Here is a 24,084-nt window from a genome sequence, read left to right on the forward strand (position 1 = left end):
GAGGTCACTGACACACACACACTGTCCAATAACAGGGCAGGGGTCAGTAGAAGGACCATCACTGACACACACACACTGTCCAATAACAGGGCAGGGGTCAGTATTAGGAGGTCACTGACACACACACACTGTCCAATAACAGGGCAGGGGTCAGTGTTAGGAGGTCATTGACTCACACACACTGTCCAATAACAGGGCAGGGGTCAGTATAAGGACCATCACTGACACACATACACTGTCTAATAACAGGGCAGGGTTCAGTATAGGAGGTCACTGACACACATACTCTGTCCAATAACAGGGCAGGGGTCAGTATAAGGACCACCACTGAGACACACACACTGTCCAACAACAGGGCAGGGGTCAGTATAAGGAGGTCACTGACACACACACACTGTCCAATAACAGGGCAGGGGTCAGTATAAGAGGTCACTGACACACACACACTGTCCAATAACAGGGCAGGGGTCAGTGTAAGGGCCATCACTGACACACACTCACTGTCCAATAACAGCGCAGGGGTCAGTATAAGGAGGTCACTGACACACACACACTGTCCAATAACAGGGCAGGGGTCAGTATAAGGACCATCACTGACACACACACACTATCCGATAAAATGGCAGGGGTCAGAATAAGGAGGTCACTGACACACACACACTGTCCAATAACAGGGCAGGAGTCAGTATAAGGAGGTCACTGACACACACACACTGTCCAATAACAGGGCAGGGGTCAGTAGAAGGACCATCACTGACACACACACACTGTCCAATAACAGGGCAGAGGTCAGTGTTAGGAGGTCATTGACTCACACACACTGTCCAATAACAGGGCAGGGGTCAGTATAAGGACCATCACTGACACACATACACCGTCTAATAACAGGGCAGGGTTCAGTATAGGAGGTCACTGACACACATACTCTGTCCAATAACAGGGCAGGGGTCAGTATAAGGACCACCACTGAGACACACACACTGTCCAATAACAGGGCAGGGGTCAGTATAAGGAGGTCACTGACACACACACACTGTGCAATAACAGGGCAGGGGTCAGTATAAGAGGTCACTGACACACACTTACTGTCCAATAACAGGGCAGGGGTCAGTATAAGGAGGTCACTGACACACACACACTGTCCAATAACAGGGCAGGGGTCAGTATAAGGACCATCACTGACACACACACACTTTCCAATAACAGGGCAGGGGTCAGTATAAGGACCATCACTGACACACACACACTATCCGATAAAATGGCAGGGGTCAGAATAAGGAGGTCACTGACACACACACACTGTCCAATAACAGGGCAGGAGTCAGTCTAAGGAGGTCACTGACACACACACACTGTCCAATAACAGGGCAGGGGTCAGTATAAGGACCATCACTGACACACACAAACTGTCCGATAACAGGGCAGGGGTCAGAATAAGGAGGTCACTGACACATACACACTGTTCGATAACAGGGCAGGGGTCAGAATAAGGAGGTCACTGACACACACATACTGACCAATAACAGGGCCGGGGTCAGTATAAGGACCATCACTGACACACACACACTGTCCAATAATAGGGCAAGTGTCAGTATAGGAGGTCACTGACACACACACACTGTCCAATAACAGGGCAGGGGTCAGTATAAGGACCATCACTGACACACACACACTGTCCAATAACAGGGTAGGGGTCAGTATAAGGAGGTCACTGACACACACTCACTGTCCAATACCAGGGCAGCGGTCAGTATAGGAGGTCACTGACACACACACACTGTCCAATAACAGGGCAGGGGTCAGTTTAAGGACCATCACTGACTCACACACACTGTCGAATAACAGGGCAGGAGTCAGTATAAGGAGGTGACTGACACATACACACTGTTCGATAACAGGGCAGGGGTCAGAATAAGGAGGTCACTGACACACACATACTGGCCAATAACAGAGCAGGGCTCAGTAAATGGAGGTCACTGACACATACAAACGGTCCAATAACAGGGCAGGGGTCAGTATACGGAGGTCACTGACACACACACACTGTCCAATAACAGGGCAGGGGTCAGTATAAGGACCATCACTGACACACACATACTGTTCGATAACAGGGCAGGGGTCAGTATAAGGAGGTCACTGTCACACACACACTGTCCAATAACAAGGCAGGGGTCAGTATAAGGACCATCACTGAAACACACACGCACTGTCCAATAACAGGGCAGGGGTCAGTACAGGAGGTCACTGACACACACACACTGTCCAATAACAGGGCAGGGGTCAGTATAAGGAGGTCACTGACACACACTCACTGTCCAATAACAGGGCAGGGGACAGTATAAGGACCATCACTAACACACACACACTGTCCAATAACAGGGCAGGGGTCAGTATAAGGACCATCACTGACACACACACACTGTCCAATGACAGGGCAGGGGTCAGTATTAGGAGGTCACTGACACACACACACTGTCCAATAACAGGGCAGGGATCAGTATTAGGTGGTCACTGACGCACACACACTGTCCAATAACAGGGCACGCGTCAGTATATGAGGTCACTGACACACACTCACTGTCGAATAACAGGGCAGGGGTCAGTTTTGGAGGTCACTGACACACACTCACTATCCAATAACAGGGCAGGGGTCAGTATAAGGACCATCACTGACACACACACACTGTCCAATAACAGGGCAAGGGTCAGTATAGGAGGTCACTGATACACACACACTGTCCAATAACAGGGCAGGGGTCAGTATAAGGACCATCACTGACACACACACAATGTCCAATAACAGGGCAGGGGTCAGTATTAGGAGGTCACTGACACACACACACTGTCCAATAACAGGGCAGGGGTCAGTATAAGGAGGTCACTGACACACACACACTGTCCAAGAACAGGGCAGGGGTCAGTATAAGGACCACCACTGACACACACACACTGTCCAATAATAGGGCAGGGGTCAGTATAAGAAGGTCACTGACACACACACACTGTCCAATAACAGGTCAGGGGTCAGCATAAGGAGGTCACTGACATGCACACACTGTCCAATAACAGGGCAGGGGTCAGTATGGGAGGTCACTGACACACAATACAATACAATACAAATCGCTTTATTGGCATGATAAGGTACATCTTATGTTGCCAAAGCATCAAAATACATTTATGGTTGAACACATAAACGCGGTTCCATTCATACAGTGTATAAACAGGTATATCCCTGAGTTTATAAATATATTTTCGCCTTGTTTATATATACTCTTGTCTTAGTTTACTGGTTGTCACACACTGTTCGATAACAGGGCAGGAGTCAGTATAAGGACCATCAATGACACACACACACTGTCCAATAACAGGGCAGGGGTCAGTATAAGGAGGTCACTGACACACACACACTGTCCAATAACAGGGCAGGGGTCAGTATAAGGACCATCAATGACACACACACACTGTCCAATAACAGGGCAGGGGTCAGTTTCAGGACCATCACTTACACACACACACTGTCCAATAACAGGGCAGGGTCAATATTAGGTGGTCACTGACACACACACACTGTCCAATAACAGGGCAGGGGTCAGTATATGAGGTCACTGACAAACACTCACTGTCGAATAACAGGGCAGGGGTCAATATAAGAGGTCACTGACACACACACACTGTCCAATAACAGGGCAGGGGTCAGTATAAGAGGTCACTGACACACACACACTGTCCAATAACAGGGCAGGGGTCAGTATAAGGACCATCACTGACACACACACACTGTCCAGTAACAGGGCAGAGGTCAGTATAAGGAGGTCACTGTCACACACACACTGTCCAATAACAAGGCAGGGGTCAGTATAAGGACCATCACTGAAACACACACGCACTGTCCAATAACAGGGCAGGGGTCAGTACAGGAGGTCACTGACACACACACACTGTCCAATAACAGGGCACGCGTCAGTATATGAGGTCACTGACAGACACTCACTGTCGAATAACAGGGCAGGGGTCAGTATAGGAGGTCACTGACACACACTCACTATCCAATAACAGGGCAGGGGTCAGTATAAGGACCATCACTGACACACACACACTGTCCAATAACAGGGCAAGGGTCAGTATAGGAGGTCACTGATACACACACACTGTCCAATAACAGGGCAGGGGTCAGTATAAGGACCATCACTGACACAAACACACTGTACAATAACAGGGCAGGGGTCAGTATTAGGAGGTCACTGACACACACACACTGTCCAATAACAGGGCAGGGGTCAGTATAAGGACCATCACTGACACACACACACTGTCCAGTAACAGGGCAGAGGTCAGTATAAGGAGGTCACTGACACACACACACTGTCCAATAACAGGGCAGGGGTCATTATAAGGGCCATCACTGACACACACTCACTTTCCAATAACAGGGCAGGGGTCAGTATAAGGAGGTCACTGACACACACACACTGTCCAATAACAGGGCAGGGGTCAGTATAAGGACCATCACTGACACACACACACTTTCCAATAACAGGGCAGGGGTCAGTATAAGGACCATCACTGACACACACACACTATCCGATAAAATGGCAGGGGTCAGAATAAGGAGGTCACTGACACACACACACTGTCCAATAACAGGGCAGGAGTCAGTATAAGGAGGTCACTGACACACACACACTGTCCAATAACAGGGCAGGGGTCAGTATAAGGACCATCACTGACACACACAGACTGTCCGATAACAGGGCAGGGGTCAGAATAAGGAGGTCACTGACACATACACACTGTTCGATAACAGGGCAGGGGTCAGAATAAGGAGGTCACTGACACACACATACTGACCAATAACAGGGCCGGGGTCAGTATAAGTACCATCACTGAACCACACACACTGTCCAATAACAGGGCAGGGGTCAGTATAAGGAAGTCACTGACACACACTCACTGTCCAATAACAGGGCAGGGGATAGTATAAGGAAGTCACTGACACACACTCACTGTCCAATAACAGGGCAGGGGATAGTATAAGGACCATCACTGACACACACACACTGTCCAATAACAGGGCAGGGGTCAGTATAAGGACCATCACTGACACACACACACTGTCCAAAAGCAGGGCAGTGGTCAGTATATGAGGTCACTGACACACAATTTTACAATTTTACAATTTAAATCGCTTTATTGGCATGATAAGTTACATCTTATGTTGCCAAAGCATCAAAATACATTTATGGTTTAGCACATAAACGCAGTTCTATTCATACAGTGTATAAACAGGTATATCCCTGAGTGTATAAATATACATTCGCATTGTTTATATATATTTTTTTCTTAGTTTACTGGTTGTCCCTCTGTTCATGGCAAGCTGTAACATAGTGCGCCGCCAGTGTTATACAGCTTCTCTCCTCTCCCAGTAGGAATGGGAGTTTTTGGTTGTCATTCAGATTTCTGAAATCAGGGCATATTTGTGAGAATTTTTGGTAGAAATTCTCCCTGATGCCCTGATATTTTCCACAAGCTGTGAGGAAGTGCATCTCTGTCTCCACCACTCCCTGACTGCAGTGAGAGCATATCCTGTCCTCTCTTGGCAGCCTGGTCTGCCTGTGTCTGCCTTTTTCGATCGCTAGGCTATGTTCGCTAAGTCTGTACCTTGTCAAGGTTCTTCTCAGTTTGTTATCCTTTACCATGGTCAGGTAATCAGCTATGTTGTATTGTCTGTTTAGGGCCAAGTAGCAATTGAGTTTGCTTTGGGTTTTTGTTGTTTCTGCCCAATATGTCAGATATTTTTCCTTTTGCTTAGTGACGATTGTGTTGGGTCGAATTCTTTGTGTTACCCTGTCACTGTCCTGGGGCTGGTTATTGTTAGTATTGTTAGTAGTTACTTCACTGAGTCCCAGGACTAATTGACTGAGGGTATTCTTCTTTATGGTCAGCTCTTGGCATTTCAGGGCGTCGTAGTGATAGCATTGGGGATTGCTCATTTGTAGGTGATTCCAAAATTTGGTGGCTCTTTTTTGGATAGTGATTATTAATGGATATTGGCCTAGTTCCGCCCTGCATGCATTGTTTACTGTTTTCCTTTGAGTCCGGAGGATACTTTTACAGAATTCTGCATGTAGGATCTCAATTGGGTGTTTGTCCCATTTTGCAAATTCTTGTTGAGTTAGCGGTCCCCATACCTCACTGCCATAGAGTGCAATTGGTTCAATTACTGATTTGAAAATTTTGAGCCAAATGCTAATTGGGATTTCTATTTGGATTGATTTTTTGATGGCATAGAAAGCCCTTCTTGCTTTCTCTTTCAGTTCATTCACAGCCAGTTTGAAGTTTCCCGTAGAACTGATTTTTAAGCCCAAGTATGTGTAGTTAGTGGTTTGTTCAATTTTGGTTGTTCCTACTGTGAAATTTATTTTGGGTCCCTGATGTTTGGATCTTTGCTGGAACACAAGGACTTTGGTTTTTTGGGGATTTATTGTCAGGGCCCAAGTCTGGCAGTACGACTCCAGCAGGTCCAGGTTTTGCTGTAGCCCCTCTTTAGTAGGTGACAGCAGAACCAGGTCGTCTGCATAGAGGAGGAATTTAACCTTGGATTCATATAGGGTGAGGCCGGGTGCTGTAGATTGTTCAAGTAGTTTTGCCAATCCATTTATGTAAATATTAAAGAGTGTCGGTGAGATTGGCGAGCCCTGCGTCACCCCCCGCCCCTGTGGGAAGTATTTTGTTTGTTTGTCTCCAATTTTAACTGCACATTTGTTGTTTGTATACATTGATTTAATTACATCATATGTTTTCCCTCCTACCCCACTTTCGATAAGTTTCAGGAATAAACCGTCATGCCATAAACTGACACACACTCACTGTCCAATAACAGGGCAAGGGTCAGTATAGGATGTCACTGACACACACACACTGTCCAATAACAGGGCAGGGGTCAGTATAAGGACCATCACTGACACACACACACACTGTCCAATAACAGGGCAGGGGTCAGTATTAGGAGGTCACTGACACACACACATTGTCCAATAACAGGGCAGGGGTCAGTATGAGGACCATCACTGACACACACACAATGTCCAATAACAGGGCAGGGGTCAGTATTAGGAGGTCACTGACACACACTCACTGTCCAATACCAGGGCAGGGGTCAGTATAGGAGGTCACTGACACACATAAACTGTCCAATAACAGGGCAGGGGTCAGTTTAAGGACCATCACTGACAAACACACACTGTCCAATAACAGGGCAGGGGTCAGTATAAGAGGTCACTGACACACACACAGTGTCCAATAACAGGGCAGGGGTCAGTATAAGGAACATCACTGAAAACACACACTGGCCAATAACAGAGCAGGGCTCAGTAAATGGAGGTCACTGACACATACAAACGGTCCAATAACAGGGCAGGGGTCAGTATACGGAGGTCACTGACACACACACACTGTCCAATAACAGGGCAGGGGTCAGTATAAGGACCATCACTGACACACACATACTGTCCGATAACAGGGCAGGGGTCAGTATAAGGAGGTCACTGTCACACACACACTGTCCAATAACAAGGCAGGGGTCAGTATAAGGACCATCACTGAAACACACACGCACTGTCCATAACAGGGCAGGGGTCAGTACAGGAGGTCACTGACACACACACACTGTCCAATAACAGGGCAGGGGATAGTATAAGGACCATCACTGACACACACACACTGTCCAATAACAGGGCAGGGGTCAGTATTAGGACCACCACTGACACACACACACTGTCCAAAAGCAGGGCAGGGGTCAGTATAAGGACCATCACTGACACACACACACTGTCCAGTAACAGGGCAGGGGTCAGTATAAGGAGGTCACTGACACACACACACTGTCCAATAACAGGGCAGGGGTCAGTATAAGGACCATCACTGACACACACACATGTCCAATAACAGGGCAGGGGTCAGTATAAAGACCATCACTGACGCACACAAACTATCCGATAAAATGGCAGGGGTCAGAATAAGGAGGTCACTGACACACACACACTGTCGAATAACAGGGCAGGAGTCAGTATAAGGAGGTCACTGACACATACACACTGTTCGATAACAGGGCAGGGGTCAGAATAAGGAGGTCACTGACACACACATACTGACCAATAACAGGGCCGGGGTCAGTATAAGGACCATCACTGACACACACACACTGTCCAATAACAGGGCAAGGGTCAGTATAGGAGGTCACTGACACACACACACTGTCCAATAACAGGGCAGGGGTCAGTATAAGGACCATCACTGTCACACACACACTGTCCAATAACAGGGCAGGGGTCAGTATAAGGGCCATCACTGACACACACTCACTGTCCAATAACAGGGCAGGGGTCAGTATAAGTAGGTCACTGACACACACACACTGTCCAATAACAGGGCAGGGGTCAGTGTAAGGACAATCACTGACACACACACACTGTCCAATAACAGGGCAGGGGTCAGTATAAGGACCATCACTGACACACACAAACTATCCGATAAAATGGCAGGGGTCAGAATAAGGAGGTCACTGACACACACACACTGTCGAATAACAGGGCAGGAGTCAGTATAAGGAGGTCACTGACACGCACACACTGTCCAATAACAGGGCAGGGGTCAGTATAAGGACCATCACTGACACACACAGACTGTCCGATAACAGGGCAGGGGTCAGAATAAGGAGGTCACTGACACATACACACTGTTCGATAACAGGGCAGGGGTCAGAATAAGGAGGTCACTGACACACACATGCTGACCAATAACAGGGCCGGGGTCAGTATAAGGACCATCACTGACACACACACACTGTCCAATAACAGGGCAAGGGTCAGTATAGGAGGTCACTGACACACACACACTGTCCAATAACAGGGCAGGGGTCAGTATAAGGACCATCACTGACACACACACACTGTCCAATAACAGGGTAGGGGTCAGTATAAGGAGGTCACTGACACACACTCACTGTCCAACACCAGGGCAGCGGTCAGTATAGGAGGTCACTGACACACATAAACTGTCCAATAACAGGGCAGGGGTCAGTTTAAGGACCATCACTGACACACACACACTGTCCAATAACAGGGCGGGGGTCAGTATTAGGAGGTCACTGACACACACACACTGTCCAATACCAGGGCAGGGGTCAGTATAAGTACCATCACTGACACACACACAGTGTCCAATAACAGGGCAGGGGTCAGTATAAGGACCATCACTGAAAACACACACTGGCCAATAACAGAGCAGGGCTCAGTAAATGGAGGTCACTGACACACACAAACGGTCCAATAACAGGGCAGGGGTCAGTATACGGAGGTCACTGACACACACACACTGTCCAATAACAGGGCAGGGGTCAGTATAAGGACCATCACTGACACACACATACTGTCCGATTACAGGGCAGGGTTCAGTATAGGAGGTCACTGACACACATACTCTGTCCAATAACAGGGCAGGGGTCAGTATAAGGACCACCACTGAGACACACACACTGTCCAACAACAGGGCAGGGGTCAGTATAAGGAGGTCACTGACACACACACACTGTCCAATAACAGGGCAGGGGTCAGTATAAGAGGTCACTGACACACACACACTGTCCAATAACAGGGCAGGGGTCAGTATAAGGGCCATCACTGACACACACTCACTGTCCAATAACAGGGCAGGGGTCAGTATAAGGAGGTCACTGACACACACACACTGTCCAATAACAGGGCAGGGGTCGGTATAAGGACCATCACTGACACACACACACTATCCGATAAAATGGCAGGGGTCAGAATAAGGAGGTCACTGACACACACACACTGTCCAATAACAGGGCAGGAGTCAGTATAAGGAGGTCACTGACATGCACACACTGTCCAATAACAGGGCAGGGGTCAGTATGGGAGGTCACTGACACACACACACTGTTCGATAACAGGGCAGGGGTCAGTATAAGGACCATCAATGACACACACACACTGTCCAATAACAGGGCAGGGGTCAGTATAAGGAGGTCAGTGACACACACACACTGTCCAATAACAGGGCAGGGGTCAGTATAAGGACCATCACTGACACACACACACTGTCCAATAACAGGGCAGGGGTCAGTATAAGGAGGTCACTGACACACACACACACTGTTCGATAACAGGGCAGGTGTCAGTATAAGGACCACCATTGACACACACACACCGTGCAATAACAGGGCAGGGGTCAGTATAAGAGGTCACTGACACACACACACTGTCGAATAACAGGGCAGGGGTCAGTATAAGGACCGTCACTGACACACACTCACTGTCCAATAACAGGGCAGGGGTCAGTATAAGTGGTCACTGACACACACACACTGTCCAATAACAGGGCAGGGGTCAGTATAAGAGGTCACTGACACACACACACTGTCCAATAACAGGGCAGGGGTCAGTATAAGAGGTCACTGACACACACACACTGTCCAATAACAGGGCAGGGGTCAGTATTAGGAGGTCACTGACACACACACACTGTCCAGTAACAGGGCAGGGGTCAGTATTATGAGGTCACTGACACACACACACTGTCCAATAACAGGGCAGGGGTCAGTATAGGAGGTCACTGACACACACACACTGTCCAATAACAGGGCAGGGGTCAGTATAGGAGGTCACTGACACACACTCACTATCCAATAACAGGGCAGGGGTCAGTATAAGGACCATCACTGACACACACACACTGTCCAATAACAGGGCAAGGGTCAGTATAGGAGGTCACTGATACACACACACTGTCCAATAACAGGGCAGGGGTCAGTATAAGGACCATCACTGACACAAACACACTGTACAATAACAGGGCAGGGGTCAGTATTAGGAGGTCACTGACACACACACACTGTCCAATAACAGGGCAGGGGTCAGTATAAGGACCATCACTGACACACACACACTGTCCAGTAACAGGGCAGAGGTCAGTATAAGGAGGTCACTGACACACACACACTGTCCAATAACAGGGCAGGGGTCATTATAAGGGCCATCACTGACACACACTCACTTTCCAATAACAGGGCAGGGGTCAGTATAAGGAGGTCACTGACACACACACACTGTCCAATAACAGGGCAGGAGTCAGTATAAGGAGGTCACTGACACACACACACTGTCCAATAACAGGGCAGGGGTCAGTATAAGGACCATCACTGACACACACAGACTGTCCGATAACAGGGCAGGGGTCAGAATAAGGAGGTCACTGACACATACACACTGTTCGATAACAGGGCAGGGGTCAGAATAAGGAGGTCACTGACACACACATACTGACCAATAACAGGGCCGGGGTCAGTATAAGTGCCATCACTGAACCACACACACTGTCCAATAACAGGGCAGGGGTCAGTATAAGGAAGTCACTGACACACACTCACTGTCCAATAACAGGGCAGGGGATAGTATAAGGAAGTCACTGACACACACTCACTGTCCAATAACAGGGCAGGGGATAGTATAAGGACCATCACTGACACACACACACTGTCCAATAACAGGGCAGGGGTCAGTATAAGGACCATTACTGACACACACACACTGTCCAAAAGCAGGGCAGTGGTCAGTATATGAGGTCACTGACACACACTCACTGTCCAATAACAGGGCAGGGGTCAGTATAAGGACCATCACTGACACACACACACTGTCCAATAACAGGGCAAGGGTCAGTATAGGATGTCACTGACACACACACACTGTCCAATAACAGGGCAGGGGTCAGTATAAGGACCATCACTGACACACACACACACTGTCCAATAACAGGGCAGGGGTCAGTATTAGGAGGTCACTGACACACACACATTGTCCAATAACAGGGCAGGGGTCAGTATGAGGACCATCACTGACACACACACAATGTCCAATAACAGGGCAGGGGTCAGTATTAGGAGGTCACTGACACACACTCACTGTCCAATACCAGGGCTGGGGTCAGTATAGGAGGTCACTGACACACATAAACTGTCCAATAACAGGGCAGGGGTCAGTTTAAGGACCATCACTGACAAACACACACTGTCCAATAACAGGGCAGGGGTCAGTATAAGAGGTCACTGACACACACACAGTGTCCAATAACAGGGCAGGGGTCAGTATAAGGAACATCACTGAAAACACACACTGGCCAATAACAGAGCAGGGCTCAGTAAATGGAGGTCACTGACACATACAAACGGTCCAATAACAGGGCAGGGGTCAGTATAAGGACCATCACTGACACACACATACTGTCCGATAACAGGGCAGGGGTCAGTATAAGGAGGTCACTGTCACACACACACTGTCCAATAACAAGGCAGGGGTCAGTATAAGGACCATCACTGAAACACACACGCACTGTCCATAACAGGGCAGGGGTCAGTACAGGAGGTCACTGACACACACACACTGTCCAATAACAGGGCAGGGGATAGTATAAGGACCATCACTGACACACACACACTGTCCAATAACAGGGCAGGGGTCAGTATTAGGACCACCACTGACACACACACACTGTCCAAAAGCAGGGCAGGGGTCAGTATAAGGACCATCACTGACACACACACACTGTCCAGTAACAGGGCAGGGGTCAGTATAAGGAGGTCACTGACACACACACACTGTCCAATAACAGGGCAGGGGTCAGTATAAGGACCATCACTGACACACACACACTGTCCAATAACAGGGCAGGGGTCAGTATAAGGACCATCACTGACGCACACAAACTATCCGATAAAATGGCAGGGGTCAGAATAAGGAGGTCACTGACACACACACACTGTCGAATAACAGGGCAGGAGTCAGTATAAGGAGGTCACTGACACATACACACTGTTCGATAACAGGGCAGGGGTCAGAATAAGGAGGTCAATGACACACACATACTGACCAATAACAGGGCCGGGGTCAGTATAAGGACCATCACTGACACACACACACTGTCCAATAACAGGGCAAGGGTCAGTATAGGAGGTCACTGACACACACACACTGTCCAATAACAGGGCAGGGGTCAGTATAAGGACCATCACTGACACACACACACTGTCCAATAACAGGGCAGGGGTCAGTATAAGGGCCATCACTGACACACACTCACTGTCCAATAACAGGGCAGGGGTCAGTATAAGTAGGTCACTGACACACACACACTGTCCAATAACAGGGCAGGGGTCAGTGTAAGGACCATCACTGACACACACCCACTGTCCAATAACAGGGCAGGGGTCAGTATAAGGACCATCACTGACACACACATACTATCCGATAAAATGGCAGGGGTCAGAATAAGGAGGTCACTGACACACACACACTGTCGAATAACAGGGCAGGAGTCAGTATAAGGAGGTCACTGACACACACACACTGTCCAATAACAGGGCAGGGGTCAGTATAAGGACCATCACTGACACACACAGACTGTCCGATAACAGGGCAGGGGTCAGAATAAGGAGGTCACTGACACATACACACTGTTCGATAACAGGGCAGGGGTCAGAATAAGGAGGTCACTGACACACACATGCTGACCAATAACAGGGCCGGGGTCAGTATAAGGACCATCACTGACACACACACACTGTCCAATAACAGGGCAAGGGTCAGTATAGGAGGTCACTGACACACACACACTGTCCAATAACAGGGCAGGGGTCAGTATAAGGACCATCACTGACACACACACACTGTCCAATAACAGGGTAGGGGTCAGTATAAGGAGGTCACTGACACACACTCACTGTCCAACACCAGGGCAGCGGTCAGTATAGGAGGTCACTGACACACATAAACTGTCCAATAACAGGGCAGGGGTCAGTTTAAGGACCATCACTGACACACACACACTGTCCAATAACAGGGCGGGGGTCAGTATTAGGAGGTCACTGACACACACACACTGTCCAATACCAGGGCAGGGGTCAGTATAAGTACCATCACTGACACACACACAGTGTCCAATAACAGGGCAGGGGTCAGTATAAGGACCATCACTGAAAACACACACTGGCCAATAACAGAGCAGGGCTCAGTAAATGGAGGTCACTGACACACACAAACGGTCCAATAACAGGGCAGGGGTCAGTATACGGAGGTCACTGACACACACACACTGTCCAATAACAGGGCAGGGGTCAGTATAAGGACCATCACTGACACACACATACTGTCCGATTACAGGGCAGGGTTCAGTATAGGAGGTCACTGACACACATACTCTGTCCAATAACAGGGCAGGGGTCAGTATAAGGACCACCACTGAGACACACACACTGTCCAACAACAGGGCAGGGGTCAGTATAAGGAGGTCACTGACACACACACACTGTCCAATAACAGGGCAGGGGTCAGTATAAGAGGTCACTGACACACACACACTGTCCAATAACAGGGCAGGGGTCAGTATAAGGGCCATCACTGACACACACTCACTGTCCAATAACAGGGCAGGGGTCAGTATAAGGAGGTCACTGACACACACACACTGTCCAATAACAGGGCAGGGGTCGGTATAAGGACCATCACTGACACACACACACTATCCGATAAAATGGCAGGGGTCAGAATAAGGAGGTCACTGACACACACACACTGTCCAATAACAGGGCAGGAGTCAGTATAAGGAGGTCACTGACATGCACACACTGTCCAATAACAGGGCAGGGGTCAGTATGGGAGGTCACTGACACACACACACTGTTCGATAACAGGGCAGGGGTCAGTATAAGGACCATCAATGACACACACACACTGTCCAATAACAGGGCAGGGGTCAGTATAAGGAGGTCAGTGACACACACACACTGTCCAATAACAGGGCAGGGGTCAGTATAAGGACCATCACTGACACACACACACTGTCCAATAACAGGGCAGGGGTCAGTATAAGGAGGTCACTGACACACACACACACTGTTCGATAACAGGGCAGGTGTCAGTATAAGGACCACCATTGACACACACACACCGTGCAATAACAGGGCAGGGGTCAGTATAAGAGGTCACTGACACACACACACTGTCGAATAACAGGGCAGGGGTCAGTATAAGGACCGTCACTGACACACACTCACTGTCCAATAACAGGGCAGGGGTCAGTATAAGTGGTCACTGACACACACACACTGTCCAATAACAGGGCAGGGGTCAGTATAAGAGGTCACTGACACACACACACTGTCCAATAACAGGGCAGGGGTCAGTATAAGAGGTCACTGACACACACACACTGTCCAATAACAGGGCAGGGGTCAGTATTAGGAGGTCACTGACACACACACACTGTCCAGTAACAGGGCAGGGGTCAGTATTATGAGGTCACTGACACACACACACTGTCCAATAACAGGGCAGGGGTCAGTATAGGAGGTCACTGACACACACACACTGTCCAATAACAGGGCAGGGGTCAGTATAGGAGGTCACTGACACACACACACTGTCCAATAACAGGGCAGGGGTCAGTATTAGGAGGTCACTGACACACACACACTGTCCAATAACAGGGCAGGGGTCAGTATAGGAGGTCACTGACACACACACACTGTCCAATAACAGGGCAGGGGTCAGTTTCAGGAGGTCACTGACACACACACACTGTCCAATAACAGGGCAGGGATCAGTATAAGGACCATCACTGACACACACACACTGTCCAATAACAGGGCAGGGGTCAGTATAGGAGGTCACTGACACACACACACTGTCCAATAACAGGGCAGGGATCAGTATAAGGACCATCACTGACACACACACACTGTTTGATAACAGGGCAGGGATCAGTGTAAGGACCATCACTGACACACACACACTGTTCGATAACAGGGCAGGGATCAGTATAAGGACCATCACTGACACACACAAACTGTCCAATAACAGGGCAGGGGTCAGTATAAGGACCATCACTGACACACACACACTGTTTGATAACAGGGCAGGGATCAGTATAAGGACCATCACTGACACACACACACTGTTTGATAACAGGGCAGGGATCAGTATAAGGACCATCACTGACACACACTCACTGTCCAATAACAAGGGTCGGGATGTCTCTAAATGAAGTGGAGCTAATTTATAGAACAAACGGGAAACTGTTCAACCTCCGTCGCCTCCAGTCCATATCCAAAGTCGTCCTAACCTCTGTCGTCGAATTACAGAATGCAGATGACGCTTGCGTCTGCGCTCCCTCGGAGGTTGAACTGCAAACCATCGTCAACACCTTCACCGAAGCGTACGAGAGCATGGGCCTTACACTAAACATCTGTAAGACAAAGGTCCTCTACCAACCTGCCCCCACCACACAGTACTGCCCCCCGATTATCAAGAGCCACGACAAGGCCTTGGACAACGTGGACCACTTTCCATACCTTGGGAGCCTACTGTCAACAAGGGCAGACGTCGACGACGAAGTCCAACACCGCCTTCAGTGTGCCAGTGCAGCCTTCGGTCGCCTGAGGAAGAGAGTGTTTGAAGACCAGGACCTCAAACCCGGCACTAAACTCATGGTCTACAGAGCAGCAGTGATACCCGCCCTGCTGTATGCCTCAGAGGCATGGACCATGTACAGCAGGCACCTCAAAGCACTGGAGAGGTACCAACAACGCTGCCTCCGCAAGATCCTGCAAATCCATTGGCAGGATAGGCGCACCAATGTCAGTGTTCTCGCTCAGGCCAACATCCCCAGCATCGAAGCTCTGACCACGCTCAATCAGCTTCGATGGACGTGTCAAATTGTCCGCATGCCCGATACGAGACTCCCAAAACAAGTGCTCTACCCGGAGCTCCGGCACGGCAAGAGAACCCCAGGTGGGCAGAGGAAACGCTTCAAGGACACCCTCAAAGCCTCCTTGAAAAAGTGTAACATCCCCACTGACACCTGGGAATCTCTGGCCCAAGACCGCACAAAGTGGAGGAGAGGCATCCGGGAAGGCGCCGAACACCTCGAGTCTCTTTGCCGGGAGCAAGCGGAAGTCAAGCACAAACAGCAGAAGGAGCGCGCGTCAACCCAAGCACCCCACCCAACCGCCCCTTCAACCACCATCTGCCCCACCTGTGACAGAGACTGCATTGGACTCATCAGTCACCTGAGAACTCATTGTTAGTGTGGAAGCAATTTATCCTCAGTTCCGAGGGACTGCCTAAGAAGAAGAAGATATGAAGTACCAGTGATGTACTACTCTGGCTGAGATGGCTAGACCTATACCGTTGTGCACTGAGCCTCATGGTGTTACCTTTCGTGGTTCCATCTGGTCTCGGTTCGTCTGGTTACTGGCCAGAATTTTAAACTTTGATACCCAGGCTTCATAGTCCAGCTTCACTCCAACCACTGCAACAAACACAGCCAGTAGGAGAAGATCGAATTAGGGACACGATTCTGCAAACTTGGAAAATCTGGGAAGAAATTGAGTACATTGGAAGATGATGAGTTGGTGTGTGGAACAGATTGACGTACCTGCAGGTTTCAGGGACTTCCCATAGATGCGAAGGTCTACAGCAGCACTCACCAGGATCCCAATGCTGGTGTTCATCAGGTCCATCACAACCATGCTATTAGCTGAGGCAATTAGAATACCAAGTTACAACCTGTTCATGTTGCGATTTAACTTGAGGGGATCAGCTGATGAAATGGAAACATGCTTTACAAGTTCTTCTCGTAGTTTACCACAACTGGATGTATACAATCCTGAGCTCAGTACAAATGTCCCTCAGGAGAATCAAGATACCTTGGCCCTCTTAATAATTAAAATTCTCAGAATGAGATCACACACAGTCCCCATAAGAATTGAGAGCATCTCCACAACACACAGACACAAACACCCCCAAAACACACACACCCATATCACACACCCCCACAACACACACACCCATATCACACACCCATATCACACACGCCCACAACACACACAGACATATCAAACACCCATATCACACACACCCACAACAAACACACCCATATCACACACACCCACAACACACACCCCCGCAACACACATCCCCACAATACACACACCCATATCAGACACCCATATCACACCCCCCACAACACACAGACCCACAACACACACCCATATCACACACACCCACAACACACACACACCCACAACACATGCCCATATCACACACACCCACAACACACACACAAACACATGCCCATATCACACACACCCACAACACACACACCCACAACACACACACATATCACACACCCATATCACACACACACTCACACACACCCACATCACACACACACACAACACATGCCCATATCACACACACCCACAACACACACACCCACAACACATGCCCATATCACACACACCCACAACACACACACCCACAACACACACACTCACACACACCCACATCACACACACCCACAACACACACCCCCGCAACACACACCCACATCACAGACACACACAACACACACCCACAACACACAACACCCACCCACAACACACACACCCACAACACACACACCCACAACACACACCCACATCACACACGCCCACAACACACACACTCACAATACACACACACACAAAAGACACACCCACAACACACACAGACACACACATCCAAAACAAACACACCTACAACACACACAGACAACACACACCCACAACACACACCCACAAAACCCACAACACACACAACACACACCCACAACACACACATCCACGACACACACACACACAACACACACACCCACAACACACACACAGCACACACATCCACAACACACAGGCACAAACACACAACACACACAATATACACATCCACAACACACAGACACACAACACACACCCACAACACACACATCCACAACACACACACCCACAACACACACACCCACAATGCACACCCACAACACACACACCCACAACACACAAATCCACAACACACAGACACACACACAACACACACACCCACAACACACACACCCTCAACACACACCTACAACACACACATCTGCAACACACAAACTTACAACACACACCCACAACACATACCCGCAACCCACAACACACACACCCACAACACACACACACACACACAACACACACACACACACACAACACACACAACCACAACACACACACCCACAATGCACACCCACAACACACACACCCACAACACACAAATCCACAACACACAGAACACACACACCCACAACACACACCTACAACACACACATCTGCAACACACAAACTTACAACACAGACCCACAACACATACCCGCAACCCACAACACACACACCCACAACACACACCCATGACACACACACCCACAACACACACACCCACAACACACACCACCACAACACACACATCCACAACACAGACACACACACAAACACACAACACACACAACACACACCCACGACACACACACCCATATCACAAACACCCACAACACCCACACCCACAACACACACACCCACAAGAAACACACCCATATCACACACACCCACAACACACCCCCCCGCAACACACATCCCCACAACACACACACCCATATCACACACCCATATCACACCCCCCACAACACACAGACCCACAGCACACACCCATATCACACAAACCCACAACACACCCACCCACAACACATGCCCATATCACACACACCAACACACACACCCACAACACACATATCACACACACACTCACACACACCCACATCACACACACCCACAACACACACCCCACGCAATACACACCCACATCTCAGACACACACAACACACATCACCCACCCACAACACACACACCCACAACACTCACACCCACAACACACACACCCACAACACACACCCACATCACAGACACACACAACACACACCCGCAACACACACCCACATCACACACACCCACAACACACACAGACAAAAGCCACACCCACATCACACACACCCACAACACACACAGACACACACACCCAAAACAAACACACCTACAACACACACAGACAACACACACCCACAACACACACCCACAACACACACACAACACACACCCACAAAACACACAACACACACCCACAACACACACATCCACAACACACATACCCACAACACACACACCCACAACACACACAAACACAACACACAAACCTACAACACACACCCACAACACACACACACACACACCCACAACACACACCCACAACACACACATCCACAACACACAAACCTACAACACACACCCACAACACACACACACACACACAAAACCCACAACACACACACCCACAACACACACCCACGACACACACCCACGACACACACACACCCACAAAACCCACAACACACACACCCACAACACACACCCACGACACACACCCACAACACACACATCCACAACACACAGACACACACACACACACAACACACACACCCAAAACACACACACCCAGAACATACACCCACAAAAAACACACCAACACACATACCCACATCACACACACCCGCGTCACACACACCCACAATACACACACCCACAACACACACCCACATCATAGACACCCACAACACACACCTGCAACACAAACCCACAACACACACACAACACACACACCCACAACACACACACCCTCAACACACACCTACAACACACACATCTGCAACACACAAACTTACAACACACACCCACAACACATACCCGCAACCCACAACACACACACCCACAACACACACACACACACACAACACACACACACACACACAACACACACAACCACAACACACACACCCACAATGCACACCCACAACACACACACCCACAACACACAAATCCACAACACACAGAACACACACACCCACAACACACACCTACAACACACACATCTGCAGCACACAAACTTACAACACAGACCCACAACACATACCCGCAACCCACAACACACACACCCACAACACACACCCATGACACACACACCCACAACACACACACCCACAACACACACCACCACAACACACACATCCACAACACAGACACACACACAAACACACAACACACACCCACAACACACACCCACGACACACACACCCATATCACACACACCCACAACACACACACCCACAACACACACACCCACAAGAAACACACCCATATCACACACACCCACAACACACACCCCCGCAACACACATCCCCACAACACACACACCCATATCACACACCCATATCACACCCCCCACAACACACAGACCCACAGCACACACCCATATCACACAAACCCACAACACACCCACCCACAACACATGCCCATATCACACACACCCACAACACACACACCCACAACACACATATCACACACACACTCACACACACCCACATCACACACACCCACAACACACACCCCACGCAATACACACCCACATCTCAGACACACACAACACACATCACCCACCCACAACACACACACCCACAACACTCACACCCACAACACACACACCCACAACACACACCCACATCACAGACACACACAACACACACCCGCAACACACACCCACATCACACACACCCACAACACACACAGACAAAAGCCACACCCACATCACACACACCCACAACACACACACCCAAAACAAACACACCTACAACACACACAGACAACACACACCCACAACACACACCCACAACACACACACAACACACACCCACAAAACACACAACACACACCCACAACACACACATCCACAACACACACACCCACAACACACACAAACACACACACCCACAACACACACCCACAACACACACATCCACAACACACAAACCTACAACACACACCCACAACACACACACACACACACCCACAACACACACCCACAACACACACATCCACAACACACAAACCTACAACACACACCCACAACACACACACACACACACAAAACCCACAACACACACACCCACAACACACACCCACGACACACACCCACGACACACACACACCCACAAAACCCACAACACACACACCCACAACACACACCCACGACACACACCCACAACACACACATCCACAACACACAGACACACACACACACACAACACACACACCCAAAACACACACACCCAGAACATACACCCACAAAAAACACACCAACACACATACCCACATCACACACACCCGCGTCACACACACCCACAATACACACACCCACAACACACACCCACATCATAGACACCCACAACACACACCTGCAACACAAACCCACAACACACACACAACACACACACACACAACACACACACCCAAAACACACACACAACACAACACCCACACCCACAACACACACCCACAACACCCACAACACACACACCCACAACACACACACCCACAACATACACACCCACAAAACAGACCCACAACACACACACCCACATCACACAACACACAGACCCACAACAAACACCCACAAAACAGACACCTACAACACACGCACCCGCAACACACACACCCACAACACACACACCCACAACACACACACAAACACACACACACAAAAGACACACCCACAACACACACAGACACACACAGACAACACCCACCCACAACACACACCCACAACACACACACAACACACACCCACAAAACCCACAACACACACACCCACAACACACACCCACAACACACACATCCACGACACACACACACACACACACAACACACACACACCCACAACACACACACAGCACACACATCCACAACACACAGGCACAAACACAAACACACAACACACACACACACAATATACACATCCACAACACACAGACACACAACACACACCCACAACACACACATCCACAACACAGACACAAACACAAACACACACACCCACAACACACACACACACCCACAACACACAGACACACACACACACAACACACACCCTCAACACACACCTACAACACACACATCTGCAACACACAAACTTACAACACACACCCACAACACATAACCGCAACCAACACACACACCCACAACACACACACACAACACACACACCCACAACACATGCCCATATCACACACACCCACAACACACACACCCACAACACACACACATATCACACACACACTCACACACACCCACATCACACACACCCACAACACACACCCCCACAACACACACCCACATCACAGACACACACAACACACACCCACAACACACAACACCCACCACACACACACCCACAACACACACACCCACAACACACACACTCACAATACACACACACACAAAAGACACACCCACAACACACACAGACACACACGTCCAAAACAAACACACCTACAACACACACAGACAACACACACCCACAACACACACCCACAAAACCCACAACACACACCCACAACACACACATCCACTACACACACACACACAACACACACACCCACAACACACACACAGCACACACATCCACAACACACAGGCACAAACACACAACACACACACACACAATATACACATCCACAACACACAGACACACAACACACACCCACAACACACACATCCACAACACAGACACAAACACAAACACACACACCCACAACACACACAAACACACACACCCACAACACACACACCCACAACACACAAATCCACAACACACAGACACACACACAACCACAACACACACACCCTCACACACCTACAACACACACATCTGCAACACACAAACTTACAACACACACCCACAACACATACCCGCAACCCACAACACACACACCCACAACACACACACACACACAACACACACACACACACAAACACACACCACCACAACACACACCCACGACACACACACCCATATCACACACACCCACAACACACACACCCACAACACACACACGCACAAGAAACACACCCATATCACACACACCCACAACACCCCCCCCCGCAACACACATCCCCACAACACACACACCCATATCACACACCCATATCACACCCCCCACAACACACAGACCCACAGCACACACCCATATCACACAAACCCACAACACACCCACCAACAC

The 24,084-nt window shown here is 49.3% G+C and overlaps 1 protein-coding gene across 1 annotated transcript in view; it reads right to left on the reverse strand.

The window, feature by feature from the left end:
• Positions 1-24,084, reverse strand: part of LOC147110843 (voltage-dependent calcium channel subunit alpha-2/delta-2-like) — a 2,842,873-nt gene that overhangs the window by 642,857 nt on the left and 2,175,932 nt on the right. The window contains exons 28-29 of the mRNA XM_085999971.1: positions 17,509-17,610; positions 17,288-17,382 (exon numbers count right to left, since the gene is read on the reverse strand). Coding sequence (XP_085856097.1) covers positions 17,288-17,382; positions 17,509-17,610 — 197 coding nt within the window. The remainder of the gene's footprint in view (positions 1-17,287; positions 17,383-17,508; positions 17,611-24,084) is intronic.

This window comes from Somniosus microcephalus, chromosome 11, assembly GCF_052327205.1.
Source record: "Somniosus microcephalus isolate GS21.2 chromosome 11, FLI_Smic_1.0, whole genome shotgun sequence".
Classification (NCBI taxonomy): domain Eukaryota; kingdom Metazoa; phylum Chordata; class Chondrichthyes; order Squaliformes; family Somniosidae; genus Somniosus; species Somniosus microcephalus.